This window comes from Rhinatrema bivittatum, chromosome 1 (genome assembly GCF_901001135.1).
Source record: "Rhinatrema bivittatum chromosome 1, aRhiBiv1.1, whole genome shotgun sequence".
Classification (NCBI taxonomy): domain Eukaryota; kingdom Metazoa; phylum Chordata; class Amphibia; order Gymnophiona; family Rhinatrematidae; genus Rhinatrema; species Rhinatrema bivittatum.
In genome coordinates, this window is record NC_042615.1 from 333924883 (window position 1) to 333952674 (window position 27792).

Consider the following 27792-nt stretch of genomic DNA (forward strand, 5'->3'; position numbering starts at 1 on the left):
TTGTTGATGCTGATGTGGGTCTGTGCTCTGTGAGGTCACATGTTAGTGTCAGTGTCTATTGAGAGAGGTTTGTTTGCAGCTTGGTCTGTTGATACTAGAGGTGTGCCTGTTGTTGAGGTAAGAAAATGACAAAGAGTTGTTTGGTCTTTCTTTTGGGGAAAGAGCTGGTATTGTTTGTAAGAATGAGTGCCTTTGCTTTTTGTCTTTCTAAGAAGATCGTGCAGTTCATTAGGTGGCTGTAGTAGGGATTTGTCTCTGAAGAGGGTGTGAGTGCAGCGATACAAGATTATGAAAGAAGTGTTTTGGGGTGTGAAATCGCAGAACTGCTTTGACTCTCTGATGGTGTCTGGATGTTGCTGACGGGAACTCGGGTATGCTTGTCCTGTTTATTGCAGGTTTGGTTTATGTATGTTATATATTTTCCTATGATGGATCAATGCATTTTACAGCTATAGTGTGGAGAGAAATGTATAGGTGAATTTTGGCAGTTTCGGTTTACAGTGGTTTAGGTTATGATTAATGTAAGCGGTTCAAGCGGGATTTTTGCTTCTAGATACTCCCTTTACCGGTTAATAGGGTCTAAGCTCTAAAGAGACATTTGTCTCTTTAAATGTCAAAGTTTTGAATAATCCCCTAAGGTTTTGTTATATTAAAAAGAAAAAAGAAAGCACCCCGAGGTAATGTGTTTTTTTTCCTAAGTCTCATCGTAATTATAAAGAATCAGCAACGCTGTCAGTCTGCGGCTTTGTGATTCAAGCTTTTCCCCCTGCATTGGGTAAGAAAACGGGGTGGCAATTTTATTGAAAAGCTCTTTAGTTTTTAATGTTGTTTCCCCGGAATCTGAAAACGAAGGTAGAGAGGTAAGTTATTGTTGAGCAGGATGGTAATGAAATGGCCTTTCTTAATATTTATGCAACTATGATGGGTTCACCAGACTTTTAAAAGAAATTGGTATCAGTTTTAACAGAATTGGGTAATCTCCCTATAGTTATGAATGGAGATTTTAATCTTGTTTTAGATCATTGGTCAAATTTTAAAGCAAGGCAAATGAAAGCAGGAGTAGTATTACATTCCATTTTGAAAGATTTGGCATTGTCAGAACCATGGAGATTGCAACATCCAGTAGGTAGAGATTTAATTATTTTGCAAGTAAAGTCTAATTGAGAAGTAAAGACCTGGAGATTTTGGATTAGGAGATTAAAATTTAGAACTACAACATATACAAAGGAGGGATAGTACAAATTTATATAAAGGTCAAGAAATATTGCAACAATTTAAAAACTGTCATGAGGGGCTTTATACTTCAGAAATTCCTCCTACTGAATGTCTTTAAAAATGGGGTAATCTACTTCATCCTTCTATTTTGTTAGAGGATAAATGGAAGCTGGAGGGAAGATATTATTAAATTGGAGAAAATTCATTGGCAATAAAGTCTTTGTCCTCTGGGAAAGTCCCAGACAAAGATGACATTTCCATAGAGTTTTATGAGGCATTTTCAGAACAGTTGATTCCTAATCTTAAAACTATTTCAAAAGTTTATTGATTCAGTTAGTCCCTGAGGCTCCTTTATGGTAGAATTATAGTGCTGGAAAAGTCTGATAAAGATTCTTAACTTGTATCTAATTATAGACCCATCTCTTTTATAAGTGTGGATTGCAAAATATTTGCAAAAATCTTAGCTTTGAGATTGAACAAGGTTCTTGGAGTCACAATTCACAGAGATCAAAATGGCTTTATTTCATTTGACCTCAGATAACGCAAGGCTATTTTTGTAACGTTTTGTTGGTGGCTGATACTCAAGCAAATCTTCTGATCACTCTTATCTATAGGTGCAGAAAAAGTCTTTGATAGCATGTGCTTAGAACAGTTCGGGTTTGGTCCTCTGTTTATTAAAATGGTGTAAAATTCTGTACATAGGGCCCAAGGCAAGGTTATTTGTCAACAATTTAACTTTAGAGGATTTTCCCTATTATTTAATATAGCTCTGGAGCCTTTACGTATTGCTATATGGCAAGATTTGGAGTTTGAAGGGGGTGAGATATAATCAGCAGGATTCTAGACTGTCAGTTTATGCCGATGATATTGTGGTGTATATAAATCTTTTATCCATTCCTAGGTTACTGCTTATTATTGAGCAGTTTTCTGGAGTTTCAGGTTATAAAGTTAATTGGTCAAAGTTTGGAGTGATGCCATTGATTAAATACACTATGAAAACAGATTTAGAGATCTATACTTTTAATTGGACGGATGTAGCTTTGCAATATTTAGGGGTTTGTTTGTAAGAACATTGAAAGATACCATAGAGAGAATACTCAACAGTTATTTAAAGTTAGGCAGGAACCGATCTCTAAGTGGTCCCAGCTGTATCTATGAAGACACATTTTTGATTTGAAAAAAGAATTTGATTTTCCCAATTTGATTTTAGATGGATACAATTGAGACACTATATTTTCTAGTGGCATTGTCCTGTCTTCATTGTCAGATGAGCTGAAAGTACACAAGGAGTTAATAAACATGTGGATAAAGGTGAACCAGTAGATATAGTTTACTTGAATTTTCAGAAGGCATTTGACAAAGTTCCTCATGAGAGGCTTCTAGGAAAAGTAAAAAGTCATGGGATAGGTGGCGATGTCCTTTCGTGGATTGCAAACTGGCTAAAAGACAGGAAACAGAGAGTAGGATTAAATGGGCAATTTTCTCAGTGGAAGGGAGTGGACAGTGGAGTGCCTCAGGGATCTGTATTGGGACCCTTACTTTTCAATATATTTATAAATGATCTGGAAAGAAATACGACAAGTGAGATAATCAAATTTGCAGATGACACAAAATTGTTCAGAGTAGTTAAATCACAAGCAGATTGTGATAAATTGCAGGAAGACCTTGTGAGACTGGAAAATTGGGCATCCAAATGGCAGATGAAATTTAATGTGGATAAGTGCAAGGTGATGCATATAGGGAAAAATAACCCATGCTATAATTACACAATGTTGGGTTCCATATTAGATGCTACAACCCAAGAAAGAGATCTAGGTTTCATAGTGGATAACACATTGAAATCGTCGGTACAGTTTGCTGCGGCAGTCAAAAAAGCAAACAGAATGTTGGGAATTATTAGAAAGGGAATGGTGAATAAAACGGAAAATGTCATAATGCCTCTGTATCACTCCATGGTGAGACCGCACCTTGAATATTGTGTACAATTCTGGTCGCCGCATCTCAAAAAAGATATGATTGCGATGGAGAAGGTACAGAGAAGGGTTACCAAAATGATAAGGGGAATGGAACAACTCCCCTATGAGGAAAGACTAAAGAGGTTAGGACTTTTCAGCTTAGAGAAGAGACAACTGAGGGGGGATATGATAGAGGTGTTTAAAATCATGAGAGGTCTAGAACGGGTAGATGTGAATCGGTTATTTACTCTTTCGGATAGTAGAAAGACTAGGGGGCACTCCATGAAGTTAGCATGGGGCACATTTAAAACTAATCGGAGAAAGTTCTTTTTTACTCAACGCACAATTAAACTCTGGAATTTGTTGCCAGAGGATGTTGTTAGTGCAGTTAGTATAGCTGTGTTTAAAAAAGGATTGGATAAGTTCTTGGAGGAGAAGTCCATTACCTGCTATTAAGTTCACTTAGAGAATAGCCACTGCCATTAGCAATGGTTACATGGAATAGACTTAGTTTTTGGGTACTTGCCAGGTTCTTATGGCCTGGATTGGCCACTGTTGGAAACAGAATGCTGGGCTTGATGGACCCTTGGTCTGACCCAGTATGGCATTTTCTTATGTTCTTATGTTCTTATGTTCTTATGTAAATATAATGTCGTTACCTAAGCAATCTTCTAACTTTTATAAATTATTAAAAATGGATCTGCAAAAAAAAGATGTTCTGGGATGGAAATATAGAGCTGGATGAAAACCAATGGTTTAAAATTTGGGAGAAATCAAATCGTATGTCGTTATTAGCCTCTATAATCCAGTCTTTATTCTTTGTGTTACACAGAGCAATTTGGACGCCTGTAAAAAATAACCAGATTTTTAATGAATGGGAAAAATAACTGTTGGTCTTGCCATATGGAGGTGGGCACTTTTATCATATGCTGTTTTACTGTAAGAATTTGCAAAACTACTGGAGTTCCTTATGGAACAGCTTTTGTGCTGCTCTTAATTTAACAGGGGATCTATCTGATAGGTTCGTTATTTGGAAAACAAATGGCATTAAGGATAAAATTAAAGGCCTCTTAGAAGACGTTTAGATTTTTTACTAGCTGTGGAAATTAAATTAATTTTGAATCATTGAAAAGACACTTCAGATGTAAAAATGGATATATGGTGGAATACTGTAATGTTATACAAATATGGGGTTGCTGCTGCCAAAAAGAGTGGTCTCTTAATGTTGTGTAATATGTGGGCTCCCATGTATCGTTTTGTTTTATAAATACCTCTTTCTGTTCATTTTTAATTGCTGCAAATGTATACTATTTGTACATAATTGTATTGACTGTTCATGTTGTTGATTTGATTGCTTCTTGTTGTAAAATAATTAAACCTGATTGAACACACACAACACATATTTTCACTATGTCCAGGTGCTGAGAGCTTTTTTTTTTTTAAATATGTATGTACTTGTTATGTCTGTAACGGGTTTATCCCTGAAAGTTATGAGCAGCTAAAATCAAGTGACTTTGTATTATCTCAAGACAGAGCAAGAGCAGATTTAATTGATCTGTCAATCTGCTCTCTACTGAATAACTCCTAGGGCTATTTGTATGCTCTGCTTAAGCTTGTGAAGAACCATGGATCTGTTTTGTACCAAGGTGTCTTAGATCTTCTTTCAGTGCCTGGTACTGTCTGAGGTGTAATAAGGTCAGAACGAACCTTTCAATGTTGCCACACTCCCTCCCCTCCCCCCTTTCCCTCCCCCACAAAAAATGACTGTGAAGTCTAACCTGGTTTTTGTTTTTCTTTTAGCTCTTAAGGCTTTTCAGAGGTTGGGAGAGTGCAGCAGACTCTTGAGTAGGTTATTAGTTTGTTAAGGGTGTCACGCTGTACAAATATTAAGCTTTCAGGAAATATTAAGCCTTCAGGAAAACATAAGCCCTTAGGGTAAGGGGTAAAAGGTAAGCATTTGGAAAGCTATGTACCCTTATGCGCATACAGGCCGATTCAGTACGGTGTGCTGAGGCCGAGCGCACAGTTAGCCCCCGTTTGGACGTGCGTTTTTGACTGTATAAGGGGTAATAATAGCGCGTGGAAAACGCATGTCCAACCCCCCCCCCCCCCCCGAAACTAATAGCGCCCGCAACATGCAAATGCATGTTGATGAGCCTATTAGTTATTCCCGCGCAATACAGAAAGTAAAATGTGCAGCCAAGCCGTATATTTTACTCTCAGAAATTAACTCCTCAGGAGTTAATTTCTGAGACACCTTTTCTGTACACCTTCCGACTTAATATCATAGCGATATTAAGTCGGAGGCCCTAAAAATAAAAAAAAATATCTTAAAAAATAAAAAAAAAAAATCTGCCCGCGGGTTATAAAACAGACGCTCAATTTTGCCGGCGTCCGTGTTCCGAACTCGTGGCTGTCAGCGGGTTTGACAACCGACGCCGGTAAAATTAAGCGTTGGCTGTCAAACCTGCTGACAGCCACCACTTCCGCCAATAAGGAGGCACTAGGGACGCACTAGTGTCCCTAGTGCCTCCTTATTAGTGCGGGCCCTCATTTGCCTGAATCTTGTGCCCAGTAGAGTGGCCTGGGCGTGCGTTGGGAGAGCGGGCGCTCGCCTGCGCGATTTACTGAATCGGCTTGATGTACGGGAAATAAAATTCTGTTTCTGGAGATAGTCATGGAAGAGGCTGACTTGGACACACTGGCAAACTCAGAAACATGGTACACAGAGAACCTTGATTGGGATGAGGTTATATCAAGCTATAGTCTATTCAGGAAGGATAGTGTAGGTAGAAAGGGGGAAGAGTGACATATATAGATATATATATTTTAAAGCAACAGAAATGCAGGGCTTATGAAGTAAGCTTAGAACAAACTAGTGTAAATGGAAAAGTGGAATCTAAAACATTAAATAAAGAGAAGGCACTTTGGGATAATCAGGAAAGAGGGAATGGAGCATCCATTAAATTGGTGTGTTATACAGACTTTATGAGGCAGAAGAAATGGATAGAGATTTAGGTGAAGGCATTCACAAAATTTCTATGAAAGGGGAGGTGCTATTGGTGGGTGATTTCAGTCTGCCAGGTTTTGATTGGAACATTTGTGGTGTCATCTAGAAACAGGGAGAACCTATTTTCTCTTATTTTTCAGCCACTTCTTTAGAAAACTGCAGTGACCTCTTTCCTTTTAATTTTATTTACTTTCTTAGCAAAAAATTTCTTCTTTGCCCTAATACCTTCTTTCGGTTTTGACAACTGTTCTTCTACTTCCCTTGTTTTTTCTACCCAATTAATGACTTCTTGAATTACCTCATTTAACCCCTGTCTTTAAATGAACCACCACTGACTGTGCTCTAATACTGAACCATACCATCTGGTGGTCACTGAATAACAGGTGAGCCTCTATTATGACATCAGAAACACTCTCCACATTTGTAAGCACCAGGTTCAGTGTCACGGGCTGATTCTGTTACCATTTGCCAGAACAGTTAGCATTCGTAAACTGCTAGAGGTCACAGGAAGAGGAAGACAGACGACAATATCTGGGAAAGCTAAGATACTTTGGGAAAGTAGTCAGGAAAGCAAAGGTGTAAATGAAAGAAAAAGTAGCTAATAAAGTTAAAACAGGAAGATTTCTCTTTATTTTTTTTTAGATATGTTAATGAGAGGGAGGAATTCGTAGTATATGACAAGGAGAAAGTGGAATTGTTTAACAAATATCTGTTCAGTATTCACTGGGGAAGAGCTTGGAGTGGGACCATAGAAACCTTCCACAAATAGGAATGAGCAGAGAAAGAGGTCCGCCTGTTGAGGAAGGGGCACAGTGTCTTTAAACACCGAATGGCAAACCTACTGAGGAGGGCTTTAAACTAGAATCATTGGGAATGGGTGGACAAAAGCCTAAGATAAGTAAAACATTAAATATTCCTATAGAAATCCGAGATATAGGGAAAAAGGGCAATATTTGGAAAGATATGTACTCTGATTCTCAGAGGATGGGAAACAAAGTCCCAGATATAGAGGCAATTGTGGAAGAAGCTGATTTAGATTATAGTAACTGTCACGGAGATGTTATACATGGAAAACTATGACTGGCATACAGTTATATTAGGTTGCATTCTATTTAGGAAGGAAAGGAGGAGGCATGGCAATATATATAACCCCCCCCCCCCCCCCCCAATATTAAAGTAACAGCATTGCTAGGCTTACGAGTTAAGAAAGAAGCACTGTGGGTTAATATAGAAAGAGGGAATGGAACATCTGTTTATATGTTTTTTATGTTGCTTTTATGTTGCTTTTTTTATGTTGCTTTTTTATTTTGCTTTTATTATATACGGTATATTATATACGGTATATTATATATACGGTATGTTATATATTATATATTATATTATATTATATTATATAAATTTATTATATACGGTATATTACCTTGTTACTCTTTTTATCACATTGTTAATTTTCTATCGCTTTCCTTACTTTCCAAGTTACTTTATGTCCCTGTTTTATTGTAACTGCTATTTCTTCTTATATCACATGTTAATGTTCTAAGTTTTTCTCCTCTTGTCACACCCTGTTAATTGTAAACCGACATGATGCGACTCCCATCGCGAATGCCGGTATATAAAAAATTAAAATAAATAAAATAAATAAATATTGGTGTAATATACAGACTTCCATCACAGACAGAAGAAATGGATGAAGATTTAATAGGGGATATTCACATGATTTCTGTGAAAAGGACGGTGCTATTGCTAGGGGATTTCAATCTGCCGGATGTTGATTGGGATATTCTCGCTGCAGTGTCTTCCAGAAGCAGGGAGATCCTGGATCCTCTGCAAGGAGAACTGTTCTGTCAACCGGTAACATAACCCACACGGGAGGGGGAGATACTGGACCTGGTGCTTACCAACAGGGACAGTATTTCTGATGTTGTACTAGACTATCATCTGGGATCCACTGATTAGGGTGCAAGAGATGAAGGTTCATTCAAAGGCGAGGGTCCTAGACATAAGGAAAACTAACTTGCTTAAAATGGGGGAGTTGCAAACTGGCTGGTAAAATCTAGGAGAAGTAGACGTACAGTAGGCAAAGTTATAATGAGATATAAGGACAACTAATCTTCTTTTAGGAAAGTAAATGAAGGGAAGAGGAAAAAAAAAGGCCACTATGGTTTTCTAAAGAAGAGGCTGAAAAGGTTAGCGCGTTCATAAAATACAAGAGATCACAGAAAGAGGAAGACAGGCAACACTATCTGGAAAAATTAAGAGAAGCTGAGAGAGCAGTCAGGCATGCAAAAATTCAAATAGAATAAAAAATAGCCAAAATGGTAAAATAGAAGGACAAGACTTTTAAAAAATATGTTAATGATAGAAGGAAGTGAAAAAGTGGCATTGTGAGATTCGGAGGTGAAGAGGGGGGAATATGTAGAGGCTGATGAAGTGGAAGGAGGATAAATGGGACAGTGCTATACCAGGGTTCAAATTATATTGCAGTGATATGGCGGATCAACTTGGTGGGGGGATGGCATAGAGTCCAACAGGACTAAAATCCTGTAGAATCTTTGAGTAGAAATCCCATGTGTGTTGGGGAAGTGTATAGCGATGGGGGTTTATTACCTTCCACCTATACAAAATGATCAGATGGAAAATGAAATTCTAAGAGAAATTAGGAAAGCTAACAAATTTGGCAGGGCAATAATGGAAAATTTAAGTTACCCTAATATTGACTAGGTAAATGTAACAGGATATGCTAGGGAGGTAAGGTTCCTGGATGGAGTAAATGACTGCTTCATGGAGCAAATGGTTCAGGAACAAACGAGAGGGGGAACCATTTTAAATCTTAATTCTTAGTGGAATTCAGATGCAAGAGGTAACAGCGGTGGGGCCATAACATAATTGAATTTGACAATGAATGGAAGGAGAACATTAAGTAAATCTACAGCTCTAGCACTAAACTTTCAAACGGAGACTTTGATAAAATGAGGGAAATAGAAAAAAACTGAAAAGTGCAGCTATAGAGTGTACAACAGGTGTGGACATTGTTTAAAAATACCATCTTAGAAGCCCAGTCCAGATGTATTCCACACATTAGAAAAGGTGGAAAGAAGGGTAAATGACGGTATTATTAAAAGGTGAGGTGAAAAAGACTATTTTTGCCAAAAGAACTTCCTTCAAAAATCAGAAGAAGGATCCATCTGAAGAAAATAGGATAAATCATAAGCACTGGCAAGTTAAATGTAAAACATTAATAAGACAGGCTAAGAGAGAATTTGAAAAGAAACTGGCTATAGAAGCAAAAGCTCATAATAAAAACTTTTAAAAATATATCCAAAGCAGGAAGTCTGTAAGGGAGTCAGTTGGACCATTATATGATCGAGGGATAAAAGGGGCACTTAGGGAACATAAGGCCATTGCAGAAAGACTAAATGAATTATTTGCTTTAGTGTTAACTAATGAGGATGTTGTGGAAATACCCGTTCCTGAAACAATTATCAAGGGTGATGATCAGTGGAACTGAACCAAATCATGATGAGCCTGGAAGCTTTAGTAGAGCAGATTGATAAACTGAAGAGTAGCAAATTGCCCGGACCAGATGGTACACACCCCAGGATCTGAAGGAACTAAAACATTAACCAGAAGATAGGTTACAAATTACTACTAATATATCATGAAAATCATCCATTCTACCTGAAGACAGGAGGGTGGTCAATGTAAGCCCAATATTTAAAAAGGGCACCAGGGGTGAACCGGGAAACTATAGACTGGTGAGCCTGATTTCATTGCCGGGAAAAATTGTGGAAACTATTCTAAAGAACAAAATCAAAGAGTTTATAGGTAGACATAGTTTAATGGGACACCCTCAGTATGGATTTACCAAAAGGGAGTCTTGCCTTACAGATTAGCGACATTTTTTGAAGAGATTAATAAACTTGTGGATAAAGGTTAGCTGGTATATTTAGGGGTAGATTTTGTATCGTGTGAGCGCTTCATGATGCGCACACACGGACACGCTGATTTTATAATTCGCACATGTGTGCGGCGTGCAAGGGGAGGGGTGTACTTTCGCAAACTCTGTGTGGCGACGCAATCAGGCCTTCCCCAGTTCCCTCCCAGTCCGCTCCAATTAAGGAGCGGACTGGGAGGGAACTTCCCTAACCCCCTGCCTAACCTTCCTTCCCCTTCCCCTCTCCTCCCCACCCCCTAAAACTCACCTACCTTGGCTCAATTTTTTTGTTTTATTACTTGCTGCTCCTCGGGAGCAGAAGTAATTTACGCGCGCCGGCCGGCTGCCGGCGCACACTACCCCAGGGCAGCATTTAATGGCTGTTGTTCCAGCTGGCCTCCATCCCACTCCACCCCGCCCAGAGCGTGCCCTCCGGCCCACCCCTTTGAAGAGGCCCGGGACTTGTGCACGCATGGCCGGGCCCCTTTGAAAATTTGCGCGGCGCGTGCCAGGCCCAGCCATGTGCGCAAACCCCGGGATTTACGCACACGGGCCTTTTAAAATCTGCCCGTAAGAGTATTTAGATTTTCAGCAGGTGTTTGACAAAGTGAAAGACTCCTAAGAACATTAAAAAGTCATTGGATAGGAGGCATTGTCATTTTGTGGATTGCAAACTGGTTAAAAGATAGGAAACCGAGAACAGGTGTCTGTTTTCTTAGTGGAGGAAAGGTAAACAGTGGAGTGCCTTAGGGATGTGTATTTGGACCGGTGCTTTTCAATATTTTTATAAATGATCTGGAAAGGGGAATCGTGAGTGAGTGATCAAGTTTGCAAATGACAGAAAATTATTTGGAGTTAAATCACAAGCGGATTGTGATAAAAGGCAAGAGGCGTGGTCATTGTTAAAAAATACCATTCTAGAAGCACAGTCCAGATGTATTCCACACATTAAGAAAGGTGGAAAGAAGGCAAAACGATTATCGGCATGGTTAAAAGGGGAGGTGAAAGAAGCTATTTTAGCCAAAAGATCTTCATTCAAAAATTGGAAGAAGGATCCAACAGAAGAAAATAGGATAAAGCATAAACATTGGCAAGTTAAATGTAAGACATTGATAAGACAGGCTAAGAGAGAATTTGAAAAGAAGTTGGCTGTAGAGGCAAAAACTCACAGTAAAAACTTTTTTAAATATATCCGAAGCAGAAAGCCTGTGAGGGAGTCAGTTGGACCGTTAGATGATCGAGGGGTTAAAGGGGCACTTAGAGAAGATAAGGCCATCGCGGAAAGATTAAATGATTTCTTTGCTTCGGTGTTTACTGAAGAGGATGTTAGGGAGGTACCCGTAATGGAGAAGGTTTTCATGGGTAATGATTCAGATGGACTGAATCAAATCACGGTGAACCTAGAAGATGTGGTAGGCCTGATTGACAAACTGAAGAGTAGTAAATCACCTGGACCAGATGGTATACACCCCAGAGTTCTGAAGGAACTAAAAAATGAAATTTCAGACCTATTAGTAAAAATTTGTAACTTATCATTAAAATCATCCATTGTACCTGAAGACTGGAGGATAGCAAATGTAACCCCAATATTTAAAAAGGGCTCCAGGGGCGATCCGGGAAACTACAGACCAGTTAGCCTGACTTCAGTGCCAGGAAAAATAGTGGAAAGTGTTCTAAACATCAAAATCACAGAACATATAGAAAGACATGGTTTAATGGAACAAAGTCAGCATGGCTTTACCCAGGGCAAGTCTTGCCTCACAAATCTGCTTCACTTTTTTGAAGGAGTTAATAAACATGTGGATAAAGGTGAACCGGTAGATATAGTATACTTGGATTTTCAGAAGGCGTTTGACAAAGTTCCTCATGAGAGGCTTCTGGGAAAATTAAAAAGTCATGGGATAGGTGGCGATGTCCTTTCGTGGATTGCAAACTGGCTAAAAGACAGGAAACAGAGAGTAGGATTAAATGGGCAATTTTCTCAGTGGAAGGGAGTGGACAGTGGAGTGCCTCAGGGATCTGTATTGGGACCCTTACTGTTCAATATATTTATAAATGATCTGGAAAGAAATACGACGAGTGAGATAATCAAATTTGCAGATGACACAAAATTGTTCAGAGTAGTTAAATCACAAGCAGATTGTGATAAATTGCAGGAAGACCTTGTGAGACTGGAAAATTGGGCATCCAAATGGCAGATGAAATTTAATGTGGATAAGTGCAAGGTGATGCATATAGGGAAAAATAACCCATGCTATAATTACACGATGTTGGGTTCCATATTAGGTGCTACAACCCAAGAAAGAGATCTAGGTGTCATAGTGGATAACACATTGAAATCGTCGGTTCAGTGTGCTGCGGCAGTCAAAAAAGCAAACAGAATGTTGGGAATTATTAGAAAAGGAATGATGAATAAAACGGAAAATGTCATAATGCCTCTGTATCGCTCCATGGTGAGACCGCACCTTGAATACTGTGTACAATTCTGGTCGCCGCATCTCAAAAAAGATATAATTGCGATGGAGAAGGTACAGAGAACGGCTACCAAAATGATAAGGGGAATGGAACAACTCCCCTATGAGGAAAGACTAAAGAGGTTAGGACTTTTCAGCTTGGAGAAGAGACGACTGAGGGGGGATATGATAGAGGTGTTTAAAATCATGAGAGGTCTAGAACGGGTAGATGTGAATCGGTTATTTACTCTTTCGGATAGTAGAAAGACTAGGGGACACTCCATGAAGTTAGCATGGGGCACATTTAAAACTAATCGGAGAAAGTTCTTTTTTACTCAACGCACAATTAAACTCTGGAATTTGTTGCCAGAGAATGTGGTTCGTGCAGTTAGTATAGCTGTGTTTAAAAAAGGATTGGATAAGTTCTTGGAGGAGAAGTCCATTACCTGCTATTAAGTTCACTTAGAGAATAGCCACTGCCATTAGCAATGGTTACATGGAATAGACTTAGTTTTTGGGTACTTGCCAGGTTCTTATGGCCTGGATTGGCCACTGTTGGAAACAGGATGCTGGGCTTGATGGACCCTTGGTCTGACCCAGTATGGCATTTTCTTATGTTCTTATGTTCTTATGCGAGACTGGAAGACTGGGCATTCAAATGGTAAATGAAATTTAATTTGGACAAGTGAAAAGTGATGCTCATATTGAAAAGTAATCTATGCTGTAGTTACACGATATTAGGTTCCATTATTAGGAGTTACCTCAGGAAAAAGATCTAGGCATCATAGTGGACAATACATTGAAACTGTTGGCTCAGTGTGCTACAGTGGTCAAAAATGCAAACAATGTTGGGAATTATTAGGAAAGGAATGGTGAATAAAACAGAGAATGTCATAATGCCTCTGTATCACTCCATTGTGTGACCACACCTTCAGTACTGTGTGCAATTCTGGTCACCACATCTCAAAAAAGATATAGTTGCACTGGAGAAAGTAATGATAAAGGGAATGGAACAGCTCCCCTATGAGGAAAGGCTGAAGAGGTTAGGGCTGTTCAGCTTGGAGAAGATGATTGGGAGGAGATATGAAAGAGGTTTATAAAATTATGAGAGGACTAGAATAGGTAAATGTGAATTGATTATTTACTTTTTCAGATAATACAAAAACTAGGGGGAATTCCATGAAGTTAGCAAGTAGAACATTTAAAAAAAACTGGAGAAATTATTTTTCACTCGGTGCACAATGAAACTCTGGAATTCATTGCCAGAGGATGTGGTTAAGGTAGTTGGTGTAGCTGGGTTTAAAAAATCTTTTGGATAAGTTCCTGGAGGAGAAGTCCATAAAATGCAATTAATCAAGTTGACTTAGGGAACAGCCATTACTTATTACCAGATTAGTAGATTGGGATTTATTTACTGTTTGGGTACTTGCCAGGTACTTGTAACCTGGATTGTCCACTGTTGGAAACAGGATGCTGGGCTTAATGGACCCTCGGTCTAACCCAAGATGGCACTTTTTTATGTTCTTAAGCAAAATTGCTTAAAAAATATTTCTATTCGTTGTTCACTGTGGAAAAATGAAAACAAATAAGATTGGAAGTGAGGTAAACCTCAATTGATTTTCGGAACAGTGTGTTCGTGAGGAGCTACCTAAACTTAAACTAGATAATGCGATGGGGCTGGATGGGATACATCCAGGGGGTACTATGGGAACTTAGAGATGTCCTGGCAGCTCTACTGGCTGACCTTTTCAATGCTTCTTTACAGTCGGTAGTAGTCTCAGAGTACTGGAGATGAGTAGATATGGTTCATATTCATAAAAATTGAAGTGGAGGCTGGAAACTATAGACCTGTTAGTGGTAAGCAAATTAAAGGTGTCCTTGCTAAAACAGAGGATAGTGCAGTTTTTGGAATCCAATTGATTGCAAAATCCGAAGTAGTATGGTTTTACCAGAGGTAAATCTTGTCAGGTGAATATGATCAATTTTATTTGATTAGGTGACCAGCAAGCTGGATCAAGGCAGAGCGCTAGATGTAGTGTACTTGGATCTCAGTAAGGCCTTTGACACGGTTCTGCATAGGAAACTTATAAAGGAATTGAACGTCCTTGGTATGGGACCTAAAGTGACTGACAGAAGTAGATCTTGTCAGACAAATCTAATCAATTTCTTTGACTGGATGACTAGAAGGTTAGATGTTGTGTACTTTGATTTTAGCAGAGCCTTTGACAGTGTTTGGCAAGGGTGACTTATAAACAGAGCACCCTTGATATGGGTGCTAAAGTAAGTGACTGGATTAGAAACGGAATGAGTGGGAAACGACCGAGGATGCTGAGGGAGGGGCAGCAGTGGTTTGCCAAAGGAATCGGTCCCTTTCTCTTCAGTATTTTCATAAGTGATGTTGGGGAAGGGCTATTGGGTAAGGTTTGGCATTTTGTGGTTTCTACCAAAATCTGTTATTAGGTAAACATTCAGGAAAGTGTGGATAGCATGAGGATGGATCTAGTGAAGCTTTAGGAAAAGTCTAGAGTCTGGCAGCTAAGACTTATTGCTTAAAAAGGCAGGGTCATGCATTTGGGTTGAAAAAACCCAAGGGAGTGAGGGGGGTGAATTTCTTTTATGCACAAAACAAGAGCAGGATCCAGGGGTGATCATATCGGATAATCTTAAAATGGATAAATAGGTAGATGAGGCAACAGCAAAAGCCAGAAGGGTGCTTGAGTGCATAGGGAGAGAGCCAGTGGGGCAAAAGGAGGTGATCATTTGTCTGTAAGTCTCTGAGACTTCATTTGGAATAGGGGTATGCCCTGGAAATGCTTTCATTTTGTTTAAGTTTTCATTTCGTTTGGTTTTCATTTCTTCCATTCATCCAAAACAAACAAATGAAAAAATAAAAACTTTCACACTCCATCCATGGCCAGGAGTGATCCCCATTTTCTCCTGCCTTGCAGCTTGGGGTTTTCAAAATGGCTGCCAGTCAACCTGAAACTGGCGCTGTTATGTTATACAGCTCCCAGGCTCTTGCAGTTGTGTGCTATTTCCTACCACAGAGCCCTCTACTGATTGCTGTGTTGGGCATGCTCAACGCATGCGGCCAGCTCTAGTGCTCTGGATGGCGTTTCACCAGCAGAATGCTCTCAGGTGCCTGCTTGCCTTGATGGTGTGGACACCTGTGCCTGAGTGATGGTTTCATGGCCCTGACTGCATTTCCTGATTGTTCTGGCACAGCGCCCTCATCTGTTACAGCTTGAAATACTGCATTCAATAGTGTCACAAGCAAAAGAGCCGCCATACTAGGTGAGACCAAGGGTCTATCAAGCCCAGTATCCTGTTTTCTCTTGTGGGTTCCTGGACCACATACTGCATGAAGCAGTCATTTATTTCATCTAGAAACTTTGCCTCTGTAGAATGTCCTCATGTGACACTTTTCCAGTCAATATTGGGCTAATTGAAATCTTCTATTATTGTGTTGCCAAATTTGTTAGCTTCCCTAATTTCTGTTAGCATTTCATCATCTGTCTGTTCATTCTGGCCAGGCAGTAACCCCCCCATCACTATACTCTTCCCAATCACACATGGAATTTCGATCCATAAAGATTCCACAGACCATTTAGCTTCCTGCAGGATCTTTTTCCTGTTTGACTCTATGCATGCAGCAAACCCCCCCTCCCCCCCCAACCAATTTTATCCACCCTGTCATTGCAATATAATTTGTACCCTGGCATCACACTGTCCCATTGGTTATCCTCCTTCCACCAAATGCTGCCAGTTATGTCTCTCTCTTCATTAAGTGCTTTACATGTTAACTTTCTCATCCTATTTTTTTAAAACTTCTTGCATTTGCATACATACATTTCAAGGTATTTTTTTTTCTTTGTTTGTACTTACAACTTTCCTAGCCGTGATGTTACTGTTATCTAAGGGCATAAAGCCCACTCTGTAATCTCCACATTGCCTCGTTTGCATACTTTCCAAAACATTCACTCCAGTTCCATAGGAGTCAATGATACCTTCTGTCACGCAACCATTAGATATTTGGCTGGCATACTGCCTTCTAGGCCAGGTTGCCTTGCATACCATCTTCTATCTGTGCTCCAAACAGATGTGCAGTGTATAGGGATGCATCATGATTTGTTTTATTTCTTTTTGTTTAGTAGCTGCTAAATGTTTTAGTGTGCACTAAAACATTTTGCATGTGCCGTTAATGCACACAAAAAAGAGTGCGCCTGGCACTGCCGCACTCTTTCTAACGCGGCATAACTGTATCGACCTCTAAATTGTTAATGCGTGCAAAACAAAATGTCATTAAAAATAAAACGTGAAACAAAAAAAATCAAAATGACACATTTTTTTCCCCTGAGCACCTTTCAGCACCTTGCCTATAATGTCCTGTTGTTGAGCATTTTTGCATTTGATCCTTTCCAGATAATACACTGTTTCAAAATGAACGTTCACTGAAGCTCTGCCATGGCTGGAATGTCAAGCCCCCAAGCTTAAGAAAAGGCTTCTTACTTTTGGGCAAACAGAGGCCTTTTAAAAAGCAGTAAAGTGTCATGAGTATGACTTGGGATTCTGTGCAGGCTGGAAGCACAGCCAAGATGGTGCCAGGCAACAGCTTGTTTATATGTAAAAATGTAACTTCAGATTAATGATAAAGAGGGAAGGTACTCTTTAGAAAAAAAAGGTCCTTGCCGAAACAAAGCCAGGTAAATTGTTATTCTTGTTAAATTGAGGGAAAAGAAATTCAGTGTTGTCGCCCTTGTTTGTAAGGGCATACTTGACCAAAAACAACTGGGTTCATTGTTAATGGAAAACTTAAGTAAATTAAATTATGTATAGAAAGGGGAGATTATTTGAGATCTAGTGATGGTTATTCACAGAGTTTTTTTCAGACAGTACCTTGCACTGCCGTAAAAGGGTGACTGCAGGAGAAGTTCTATAATGAGGCAGGGTGAGGCGGCCCAACTTCAGGCGGCAGAATTTTGAGGCGGCAAAAAATTCCTCTCTCAGAAACCCGCTGTGGATTCTGCCTCACGCTGCCTGCCCTTGCCGTGGCTGCAGACCCAGGCCAGCGGCGCCGGAAGAGAGGAGTGACGCTGCAGGCCGCCGGCGGAAGAGAAGAGGGACACTGCCCCGGAGGCCAGGCTGGCGGCAGCTGAAGAGAGCAGGGACGCTGCCGTGGGTCGCCAGCAGAGGCCATTCCGGTGGTGGCTGTTGAGAGGAGAGATGCTGCTGCGGGCTGCCGCAGGAGGCCAGGCTGGCGGCACCTGAAGAGAGCAAGGACGTTGCTGCGTGACGCTGCCGGAGGCCATGCTGGCGGCACCTGAAGAGAGCAAGGACGCTGCTGCGTGATGCTGCCGGAGGCCAGGCTGGCGGCAGCTGAAGATTGGAGGATGCTGCCACGGGCCGCCACTGGAGGCCAGGCTGGTGGCATCTGAAGAGAGCAAGGACGCTGCTGCGTGATGCTGCTGGAGGCCATGCTGTGGCGGCTGAAGAATGAGCAGAGGCTCCACGTGAGAGAAGAAAATTGTGTGTGTGTATATGGCAGTTAGCTTTGGGGGCAGGGATGCAGCTTGAGTGTGTGTGTGTGTGTGTAAAAGGGAGAGGGGAGGAGGGGTGAGGGGGGGGGGACGCCATCTCATCCCTCGCCTCAGGTAGCAGATTGCCTTGAGCTACTCCTGGGTGACTAATAGTATATTATCTATACTGTGGGCTTCTGCCAGTGCAGGAAGAGGTCACTGGAAAGACACCAGTTCATGTCATGATCCCACTAACAGCAACAGAAAGCAAGGAGTCCTTGGACAGTGTTTTTTTTTTTAAATAGAGAGAGAGAAAGGGAGAGACGTTTGACTGCTACATACAAAGTATCTAGTTTTCTCTTAGGACAAGCAGGATGGTAGTTCTCACACATGGGTGACATCATCAGATGGAGCCCGGCACGGAAAACTTTTGTCAAAAGTTTGACTGGTACACTGAGCATGCCCTAATCCATGCGTCCATGCGGGGTCCCTCTTCAGTCTTTTTTTTTTTTTCCCGCAGAGCTGTCGTCTCGCGGTCTTGGAGCTCGTGCTCTTATTTCTGGAAAACTTCCACTTTTAGGCTACTTTTTTACCTTGTTCCTGCACTGGGTCCCTCTCGGTTCTCCCTGCCTTTAGTTAGTCCTGCGGCGCGGTAAGTTCTCGTTTCGTGGTTGGTTCCCCTGTAGCAGTGTTCTTTGGGGCCCGCAGGCCATCGACTGTTTGCCAGCCTTGTTTTCGACATGGAGTGTCAGGTTTTTGTCGGTGCCCCCCCAGTGCCCTCAAACCATGTCTATTACGGATCCACACGAAAGGTGCATCCTCTGCCTGGGGGCATCCCACGACGTTTGGGGGGTGCAGGCTTTGCGATCAGATGATCCCCAAGGTCCAGCGGGCCCGCCTCGACAAGATGGAGAAGCTTTTTAGCCCTAAGAGGTCCGAGCCATCAGCGTCGGCGTCTTCGATATCGAGGGGAACCGATGGGGACCAATCCCTTGCCATCTCACTCTGCACTGGTAACCCCGGAGGAACAGGGGGGCTGGGGATCTCGAGCCTCTCGCTCTCTTCTAGGTCGAGGACGTCTGGATCTTCTCCTTCCACCTCGGCGCTGGGGAAAGACTGGGCCGAGCACCATGGGAAATCAAAAAAGTATTGACATCGATTGCCTTCGACGCATGGAGCAGGGCTCGGGATGGCAGCAGTTCTTACCGAGATGCCCCCGAATGCAGTCCCCACTGATTCCGGTGCCAGGTTCTGACCTCCCTCGAGGCGCTGAGGAAGATTGTGACACCCCCCCTCCTCCTGCGCAGCCGGTTCTGGCATCTGCAATCTTCGCGGAGGAGCTGGAGGGCAGGGTGCAGTTGGCAGTGGATCGAGCCCTGCAACCTCCCTGCTGGAGCCGCTGTTTTGAGCACCTCGATGTCCTTCTTGGTATCCTCCCTACTCAGCTGGCTCCGGTGCCCCTGTGGCCGTCAATGCCCCCGGGGCACCATCACGTCTTTGGCCCGATGCCATCCTAGTTCATGGCGCCTCGGATGAGGAAGGCCCTTTGAGGCAGGCGACGCTGCTGCGCCCTCTTGCTCCCTGGCCGGCTCTACTGGGGCTGCCCGTGGGTCCATCGGGGCCGTCGCTGCCCGCGAGGCCTTGGCCTTGCGGCATACCCAGACCTTTGTCCCTTATGACCCACTGAGGATTCAGAGGGCCTTCCTTCACACCCTTCTCTCCTGGAGGAATGTCAAGGTCCCTGCCCAAAGACTTAACCTTTGCAGGATTTGTGCGGGCAGAAAAACTGCAAAGCTATAAGAAACTCTTTTACTCTATAGATAACAACCCCTCAAAAAAAGTAACGACCTTCCCATGTTTTTAAACCTTTTTCTCATACAAAAGTCATTTTTAAGTGAACAGTATCATTTTTACTTCTGGGAATTGCAGCATGCACCTTTTTAAAAAAGATTTCTACATCGACAAGCAGGGCTGAATTAGATATGTCACGTGGGTGATGTCATTGGATTGCATACTGTGTACAATTTTGATCGCCGCATCTCAAAAAAGATATAATTGCGATGGAGAAGGTACAGAGAAAGGCGACCAAAATGATAAAGGGGAATGGAACAACTCCCCTATGAGGAAAGACTAAAGAGTTTAGGATTTTCAGCTTGGAGAAGAGTCGGCTGAGGGGGGATATGATAGAGGTGTTTAAAATCATGAGATGTCTAGAACGGGTAGATGTGAATTGGTTATTTACTCTTTTGGATAGTAGAAAGACTAGGGGGCACTCCATGAAGTTAGCATGGGGCACATTTAAAACTAATCGGAGAAAGTTCTTTTTCACTCAACGCACAATTAAACTCTGGAATTTGTTGCCAGAGGATGTGGTTAGTGCAGTTAGTATAGCTGTGTTTAAAAAAAGATTGGATAAGTTCTTGGAGGAGAAAAGCAAAGGGCCAGAGGGAGAGAGGTTGATGGGTTGAAGGTGGGAGAAGCAGGGGGAGACCAGGAGGGCTGAGAAATTGGCAGGGGTAGAGATAGAAAAAAAAATAGGGGAGAGGGAGGGGAAGTATGGGTAGAGCAAGCTCGATGGTTGCCTGGGGCATCTTGGGAGCTGCCAGCATCATTCATTGGGCTGCTCAGCCAGAGACTGAGCAGAAGCTGTGATCATAGGTGGGACAGTATAAGATGAGGCTTGAGAAGGCTAATTCTCTCCAAAGGCAAGTGGGCCAGGTCTGTCTCCATGCCCCACCCCCCCCCCGCCATGCCTGGCTGGCAGGAAGAGTGGCATTTAATAGCGCATCAGCTTCCTCTACAGTGCTGGGCCAATCTCACTCTGAGCCATGAGATTATAGGATCTCGCAGCTCAAACCGTAAGACTGGCCCTGTGCAGCAGAGGAAAGTGATGGGCTACATCAAATGGGGTGGTGTAGACAGGAAGAAGGAGACTTTAAATGAGGTGTTGGTGGGGGCAGGGAGAACGACATAAGGTCATGGTGGTGGGGAGACAGGGAGTCTGTAAATGAGGTGGATGGCAGGGAAAGGATGGGCGCACACAAGATGGGGGCAGTGGGGGAGAGGATCCAGGTTAGAGAGATTAGGCCTGAGGATGGGAAGGGAGAGAGGAGTTGGACTGATGAAACAGAGAGGAAAAGAACACCACATTTGTATGGAGGAATATTGAGAATGTACAGGGGATCAGGGTGGGGCAGACTGAATCTGGAGATGAGGGGTGGGGGGGGGGGGGGGAGAGTGCAGAGAGAGAAAGGAAACTGGAGAGGTGATTAGGGATCGGGGTTGAAGAGGGAGAGAGGACCTGAGATGGCAGAAGAAAGAGCCTGGAGCTAGGGGAGAGGGTGAGCAACAGGGAAGGAACTTGAGTTGGTGAGGGGATGACGGGCAGAAGAAAGTGGACGAGGGCTGGGGATGGGGTGAATACAAAGGGTGGAAATGGGGGACTAGAGAGTGGGTGAAAGACAGAGAGGGAAACAGGAGCCTGTGGAAAAGGAGAGGAGGTAAGCGAGAGAAAGAGGGGGGAATAGGAAGGAGGTGAGTTTGGGAGGCAGAATAAATTGGTGAGAGATGAAAATAGGGAGATTGTGAGAACCAGGAAGGACAGTGGAGTAAGAGATAGAGAGGTAGGATGGAAAGAGATAAAGGAGGAGGCAAAACAATAGAAGATGTGGAGAAATGGCAAGGAAAAAAGGTGAAGAGATGGGTATAGGAGAGCTTGAAGGGGGAAAGTTAGAGAGCATCAGCTGGGAATAGTGAAGAATGAGGGGGTCAGAAAGAAAGAATGGAGGGGGTAAGGAGAATGGATTTGGACATCTAGAAAATGATGAGGAGGAGATGGAAGGCTGAGAAGGTTAATGGAAAAGAGAGTTAGTGAGGTGAAAAACTGGGGCAGTGAGAACTGGAAGGGGAGAAGGAGAGGATGAGCTCTAGTAGTGAGTAAGTAGGTGGAGAAATAAGGTGAAATGACAATATTAATGTTAGAGAGAGAATACCTGGAGGGAGGGGAGGGAGAAGGGGGAGAGAATGCCTGGACAGGGGTGATACGTAAAGGGAAAGAGAAGAGAATGTCTGGATGGAGGGAGAGATTGTCTGGAGGTTGGAGAAGGAGGGGGAGGTGGGGGGTACAGGGAGAGAATAGGAAGAGTACATAGAGGAAGGGAGAAGGGGGAGAATGCCTGGAGGAAGGGGAGGAGGAGGAGAGACATAATGCTTAGTGGGAGGAGGAGAAGAGGAAGAGAATGTATGGAGTAGGGTGGGGGCGCATTTCACACTTTTCAGCCAGGGTGCTATTTGCTCTGGGGCCAGCCCTGGGAAGGAGGGACGAGAGGTTGGGTGATCAGGCTGCATGAGAAGAAAGGTAAAGGGTGAAACGGGGGGGACAGAAGGATGAGAGACTGGAGGAAGGAAAAATTACAGGATAGAGTGGGAAGAAGAGGGAGTTTGGGAAGAAAGGGGAAAATAATAGAGAGGTGGAGATGGCAAAAGAAAATATACCTTTAGGAAAAAGAGTCTGTATTTGTATGATAGAAAAGGAGATGAGAAGATGAAAGGGGATAGAATGGCTCCCCTGTGAGGAAAGGCTAAAGAGGCTGGGGCTGTTCAGCTTAGAGAAGAGACGGCCGAGGGGGGATATGATAGAGGTCTATAAAATCTTGATAAGACTAGAACCAGTAAATGTGAATCGGTTGTTTACTTTTTCAGATAATAGAATGACTAGGGGGGCACTCTATGATGTTAGCAAGTAGCACATTTAAAACAAATCATAGAAAATTATTTTTTGCTCAATGCACGATTAAGCTCTGGAATTCATTGCCAGAGGATGTGGTTAAAGCATTTAGTGTAGCTGGGTTTAAAAATGGTTTGGACAAGTTCCTGGAGGAATCCATAAACTGCTATTAAGTTGACTTAGGGAATAGCCACTGCTTATTACCAGCATTAGTAGCATTGGATCTATTTAATGTTTAGGTACTTGCCAGGTACTTGTAGCCTGGATTGGCCACTGTTGGAAACGGGATACTGGGCTTGATTGATCCTTGGTCTGACCCAGTATGGCAACTTCTTATGTTCTTAAGACAGAATAAACAGGAAGGGGGAGAAAAAAGCAATGAAAAGTAAAGAAGAGCTAAAACTACAATAGTGAAAGGAATGAAAGAAAATCAAAAAAGAAAAATAACAAAATACTCAAACACAGGAAGGTTGGAAAACTACTTTTCTATAATTTAATGTTTAACATCTAAGCAAAGTAAATTTGATGGAAATGCAGCAGAATTGTCAAAGCATTTAAAAAATCTTTGCCCCTGAGCTACCATAGAAAACCAGGAGCTCTGCTTGTACACTGAAACCTGTGCACACAGACTGTCAATACAAGCAAGCACAAATGCTGTAGCACACATAAGGAATATATAAATTCCGACCATCATACAAACACTCACAAATACCTTGCCATCCAAGATGTGAGAGAAAAGTTAAGTTGTTAAGGGGATGGGTAAGAAGATCTCCAGGATATTCCCTCTGGTTCCCAACATTCATTCAAGAGCATCAGTTGGAGGAAATTGGACAGCTTTGGTCCCCAGAAAATTAGTCTTGGGGAATATAACAAGATAGGCATAGCATGAGAACCACAACGATGGCGCTTAAGAGAACCCATGTTCAAGTTATACAGATGCTTCAGGTGATGGAATAAAGGATTTCTAAATGCAATGGGTCAAAACTTTTTTTATGCTACTGCACACCCAGTGCTGGGTTCACCTTTATTTATTTATTTGAAGTTTTTTATATACCGCAGCACATAATGCACATCACCTCGGTTTACAGCAAACAGTAATTCAGCCACAGGCTTTACAATAAACCTTATCATAGCACGCCATCATCTTTCCTCTCCCCACAATCCCCTGGCATCACCTTTCCTTCCCTCCCATCCCTTGGCATCCCCACCCCCTGGAATTATCACCTTTCCTTCCCTTCCTCCTTCCCATACCCTGACATTATTTCACTTTCCATCCCCCTCTGGCATCACCTTCCCTTGCCTTCCCCCCTACTCCCTAGCTTCACAAGTTTCCTTCTCACCTTCTCCTACCCTCTTGGCATTGCCATTTTCCCTTCTCTCACCTCACCCCTTGGCATCACCACTTTCACTACCCCTCCCTATGGGATCACCATTTCCTTTCCCTCCCACCATCCTCTGGTATTACTACCATCCCTTTCTTCCACACCACTTGCTCTCCCTCCCCTATACTCCTGGCAACACCATCTTAACTTCCTTCTTTTCCTCTCCGCTGGAAGCAACCCTTCCCTCCTCCCATCTCACTGGCAGCACCACCCAGCCTCACTACCTTCCTTTCCCTTTCCCTTTCCCTTCCCCTCCCCCCATCCCCTGGCATTACCCTTTTCCTCTTTCCTCTTGGAATCATCTCCGTCAGGTGAGTGACACTTCTTACCTGCTCCCGCTGCCTCCTGCTTTGCCAGCTTCCCACTGAAGTCAGACCTGCGCAAGACCCCCCATTATCTCAGGAGATCCCTTGGCCCCATAAAGTTCTGATTTTGGCGGGAAGCTGGAAGGAGGAGAAAGCAGAAACAGTTAAGGCACTCTGCTCGTTGACTTCTGCTGCTGGCGGTAGGCCATGACAGGGGAAAGGGAGAGGGGATGATTTTGCTGCCAGAAGCAGCACAGGCAGCTGTCGTCCACTCCTATCTTCTCTTCTTTGGCAGGGGTGGAGGGAGGGGGAAAAATTTCACAGCACACCTGAGCTTGTGTACCATAGCAGATTGGTTGAGAATCTCTGCTATAGAGGATTGCTTATATGAGAAGTTCTCAAGAGGTGTGATAAGAATTTCTACTCACTGTGAATCATGCAGACAAAAGGCCAAGCAATCCAGACATACCGAAGCAACAACCATCAACCCAGGAACAAAAGGCGAGCGTCTGTAAATAAAGTTACAAGAGTTTAAAAAAAAAAAAAGAGTAACAGAAAAAAAAAGGGTGTTCTGGAATGGAACTCAAGAAGAGGGAATGTCCAAGACCTTCCAGAGACCTAGAATGGGAAGGGGAGCAGACTAGTGGTACCTCAGGGGGATGCAGTGCCCAGAGAGAGCTGCAGGATAAAAGATGCAAATACAGAAGAAATTTCCCTGCCAGAGTTCTGGGCCAGAGAGGCCTCGAGGGGTCACTGTGGGTGAAGGGCAAGCAGCTTACTTTTGAGGACCTTCCAAGAAGGTGGGAGGACCATATCAAAGACCTCTGATTGTATGTGAGTCTTCACAAACTGATGATGAACATTCTCTGTAAGTTCAATACAAACATTAAAATACATTTCTACCATTAATTTTTATCTCTTCTTCCTGCCCCCCCCCCCCCCCCCCCCGCACACATTTCTCTGTAGTAGTGTCATTTAAATGCTTTTGAGCATGTCTGAATGAGACAGTGTGGTAACTGAAGCATGGCACTTCTGATTCTTACTTTGTGATGACGACAAAAAGTGAATATGCTCGTTGGCTTCCTTTGCTAAAATACAGATGTTGCTGACGTCAGCAGAGTGACTCTGCATGTCTAAAGAGGATAATGGAGCTCATACAGGTAGCACTACAGTTGATAGTATATTCAGCGAGTCAGAGCAGGTAGTTGGTCTGAGGGAATTTGTTTGGTCTTTCTGAGATGCAGGAGGAGGCCTTAGAGTCAAAGCTGGCAAATAACTTTCTGGAAGAACATTTTCTTTTTTAACTTTTTTATTTATAAATTTTCTTGGCACAATGTAACTATAAAAGATGAACAAGTAGTGTACAGGTCAAGATCCAGCCATAAATCAGCATAGTAAAAAGCATTACATACAGCCGTTGAAGGTCAAGCCCAGGGTGTAAGTAGAAATAGTATGTTTAAACATGAAAGAACATTTTCATCAAATAGTTCTAAGCCGGAGGCACATTATATAGAAGAACATTTTCTGACTACTGAGTTTGGGTAAACTGTGCCTAATGTGAATGACACTCTTTATTAAAAAGATGCGGATATCATCAGCAATTCCCCTTTTTTTTTTTTTTTTTAATTATTTATTTACACCTTTCAAAATAAATACAAAAAATAAACTTTGCACAGAAACAATGAGAGAACTTATGAGACATAATATGAAAGAAAAGGAAATATCTTCTCATAATTTGGTCCAAACAATATTAGCAATTAGCTTTTAATCTGAAAGTTTACCCAGTTCTTTTCCCAAATAAAATCAGTAATTTCTTGGCAAAGTTTAAGTAATGTACAGTATCTGACATACTTAGCACTTATTGTTTGGCTTTTCAAAATGTCAGGCCTTGGCAACTGACAGTATTCTTTAATGGGTTTTGGCATTGGTTAACAAACGCCTTCCCTAGCAAATGTCCAGGCCTTGTCCGTAATTTGGTGGTCCTGAATGTTTTTGGATTTCTTCATTTTGGAATATAGGTCAACGAAAGAGTTTTAGGCGATATCTTTTTATTGGACTAACTTTAGTTGACCCTTTCTTTCTATGTTGCCAAGTGGACTTACATGGCAACCACACTATGTTCTTCTCATAGTAGGAAATAGTTTTTGCATTTGGTAAGTAGTGGGGATGATACTATCCAGTTAGGACAAGGCTTCTTTTGTGTATGTTCCTGCAGCAATAGTCATGAGCTGAGCTGAGCCCTGGTTTAAAAAGAAGACAAAAACCTCAACTGTTGACTTTTGAGTATAGTGCTTCTGTTTTAAGGAGTAGTTGTTAGGTGTTCAGTTGTGATGTAGCACGTTTGTACTCTTCAGTAATAATAATTATTGCTAACAGAGTATCAATGCATTGAGTATATGAGAGAGAACTGATTGTTTGCAGTGAGCCAAAGAGGTCACATATGAGTTTTGAATGCGGGGAGGCAAAAGTATTGTGCTCAAGGGTCACATAAGTGGACAGGGGAAGTAAGGTAGAATTTTTAGGCCCATGATCCTATGTTCTGACAATTAAGCTAACCCTGCCTTTGACCAACATTTATTTAGATATTTTGCCATTGTTTTCAAGTAGAGTTAGGAGTGCAAAATTAAAAAAAAAAAAAAAAAAAATCATTAAAAAAAAAAAAAAAAAAAAAAGTAAATTGAATAGTCAAATGTTTCGTTTTCAGAAGCCAAATCAGTTTCTGTTGAAACGTCTTGGAGATGTTTATGGAAGTAAGATAAAAACATCCAAAATCTGGGTTAAGTAAAAGAACTGCCTAGTTTTCAATGAGTAAGGGAGGATGATGAAGGTGAATGCTGTCGGCAGAATATAGCGAAAGCTTCAGTAGAATTGTGCGATTGCTGAACCGGTGGGTACCGCTGCCGCCGTTGTTGCAGGGCTGTGTGTCTGGGCATCCCATTGAATGCATGTGGTGTTGTCTTGCAGCTTCTGGCACAAAGATCCAGTGGATTTCTACTTGACATGGAAAAGTATGAGAACCTTGGGCTTGTGGGAGAAGGAAGCTATGGCATGGTAATGAAGTGCAGAAACAAGGACAGTGGAAGGATAGTAGCAGTCAAGAAATTTTTGGAAAGCGAAGACGACAAAATGGTTAAAAAAATTGCCATGCGGGAGATCAGACTACTGAAGGTGAGTTATGTGCAGTAGCTCAGAGACAAATGCTGAATTTAAGCCGGTTATTTCATTGTGTACCTTTTTTTCTATTGTAATTACAAAGCTTAAAGCAGCAATCCTTAGCCCACTCAACCTTTATAAAT

At 42.2% G+C, this 27792-nt stretch overlaps 1 protein-coding gene across 8 annotated transcripts in view; it reads left to right on the forward strand.

The window, feature by feature from the left end:
- The first annotated feature begins 4 nt into the window (after positions 1-4).
- The window catches only part of CDKL2 (cyclin dependent kinase like 2), a 207751-nt gene continuing 179963 nt past the window's right edge, over positions 5-27792 (forward strand). For 7 of the 8 annotated variants that reach the window (XR_003856264.1, XM_029598291.1, XM_029598310.1 and 4 more), the window contains exons 1-2: positions 5-117; positions 27461-27664. Coding sequence is in view for 7 of the 8 variants with exons in the window: in XM_029598291.1 (XP_029454151.1) it covers positions 40-117; positions 27461-27664 (282 nt within the window). In the remaining variant the exon portion in view is untranslated. Of the gene's footprint in view, positions 118-165; positions 372-27460; positions 27665-27792 lie in introns of those variants that run through there. The other variant, XM_029598349.1, reaches the window with a different exon arrangement.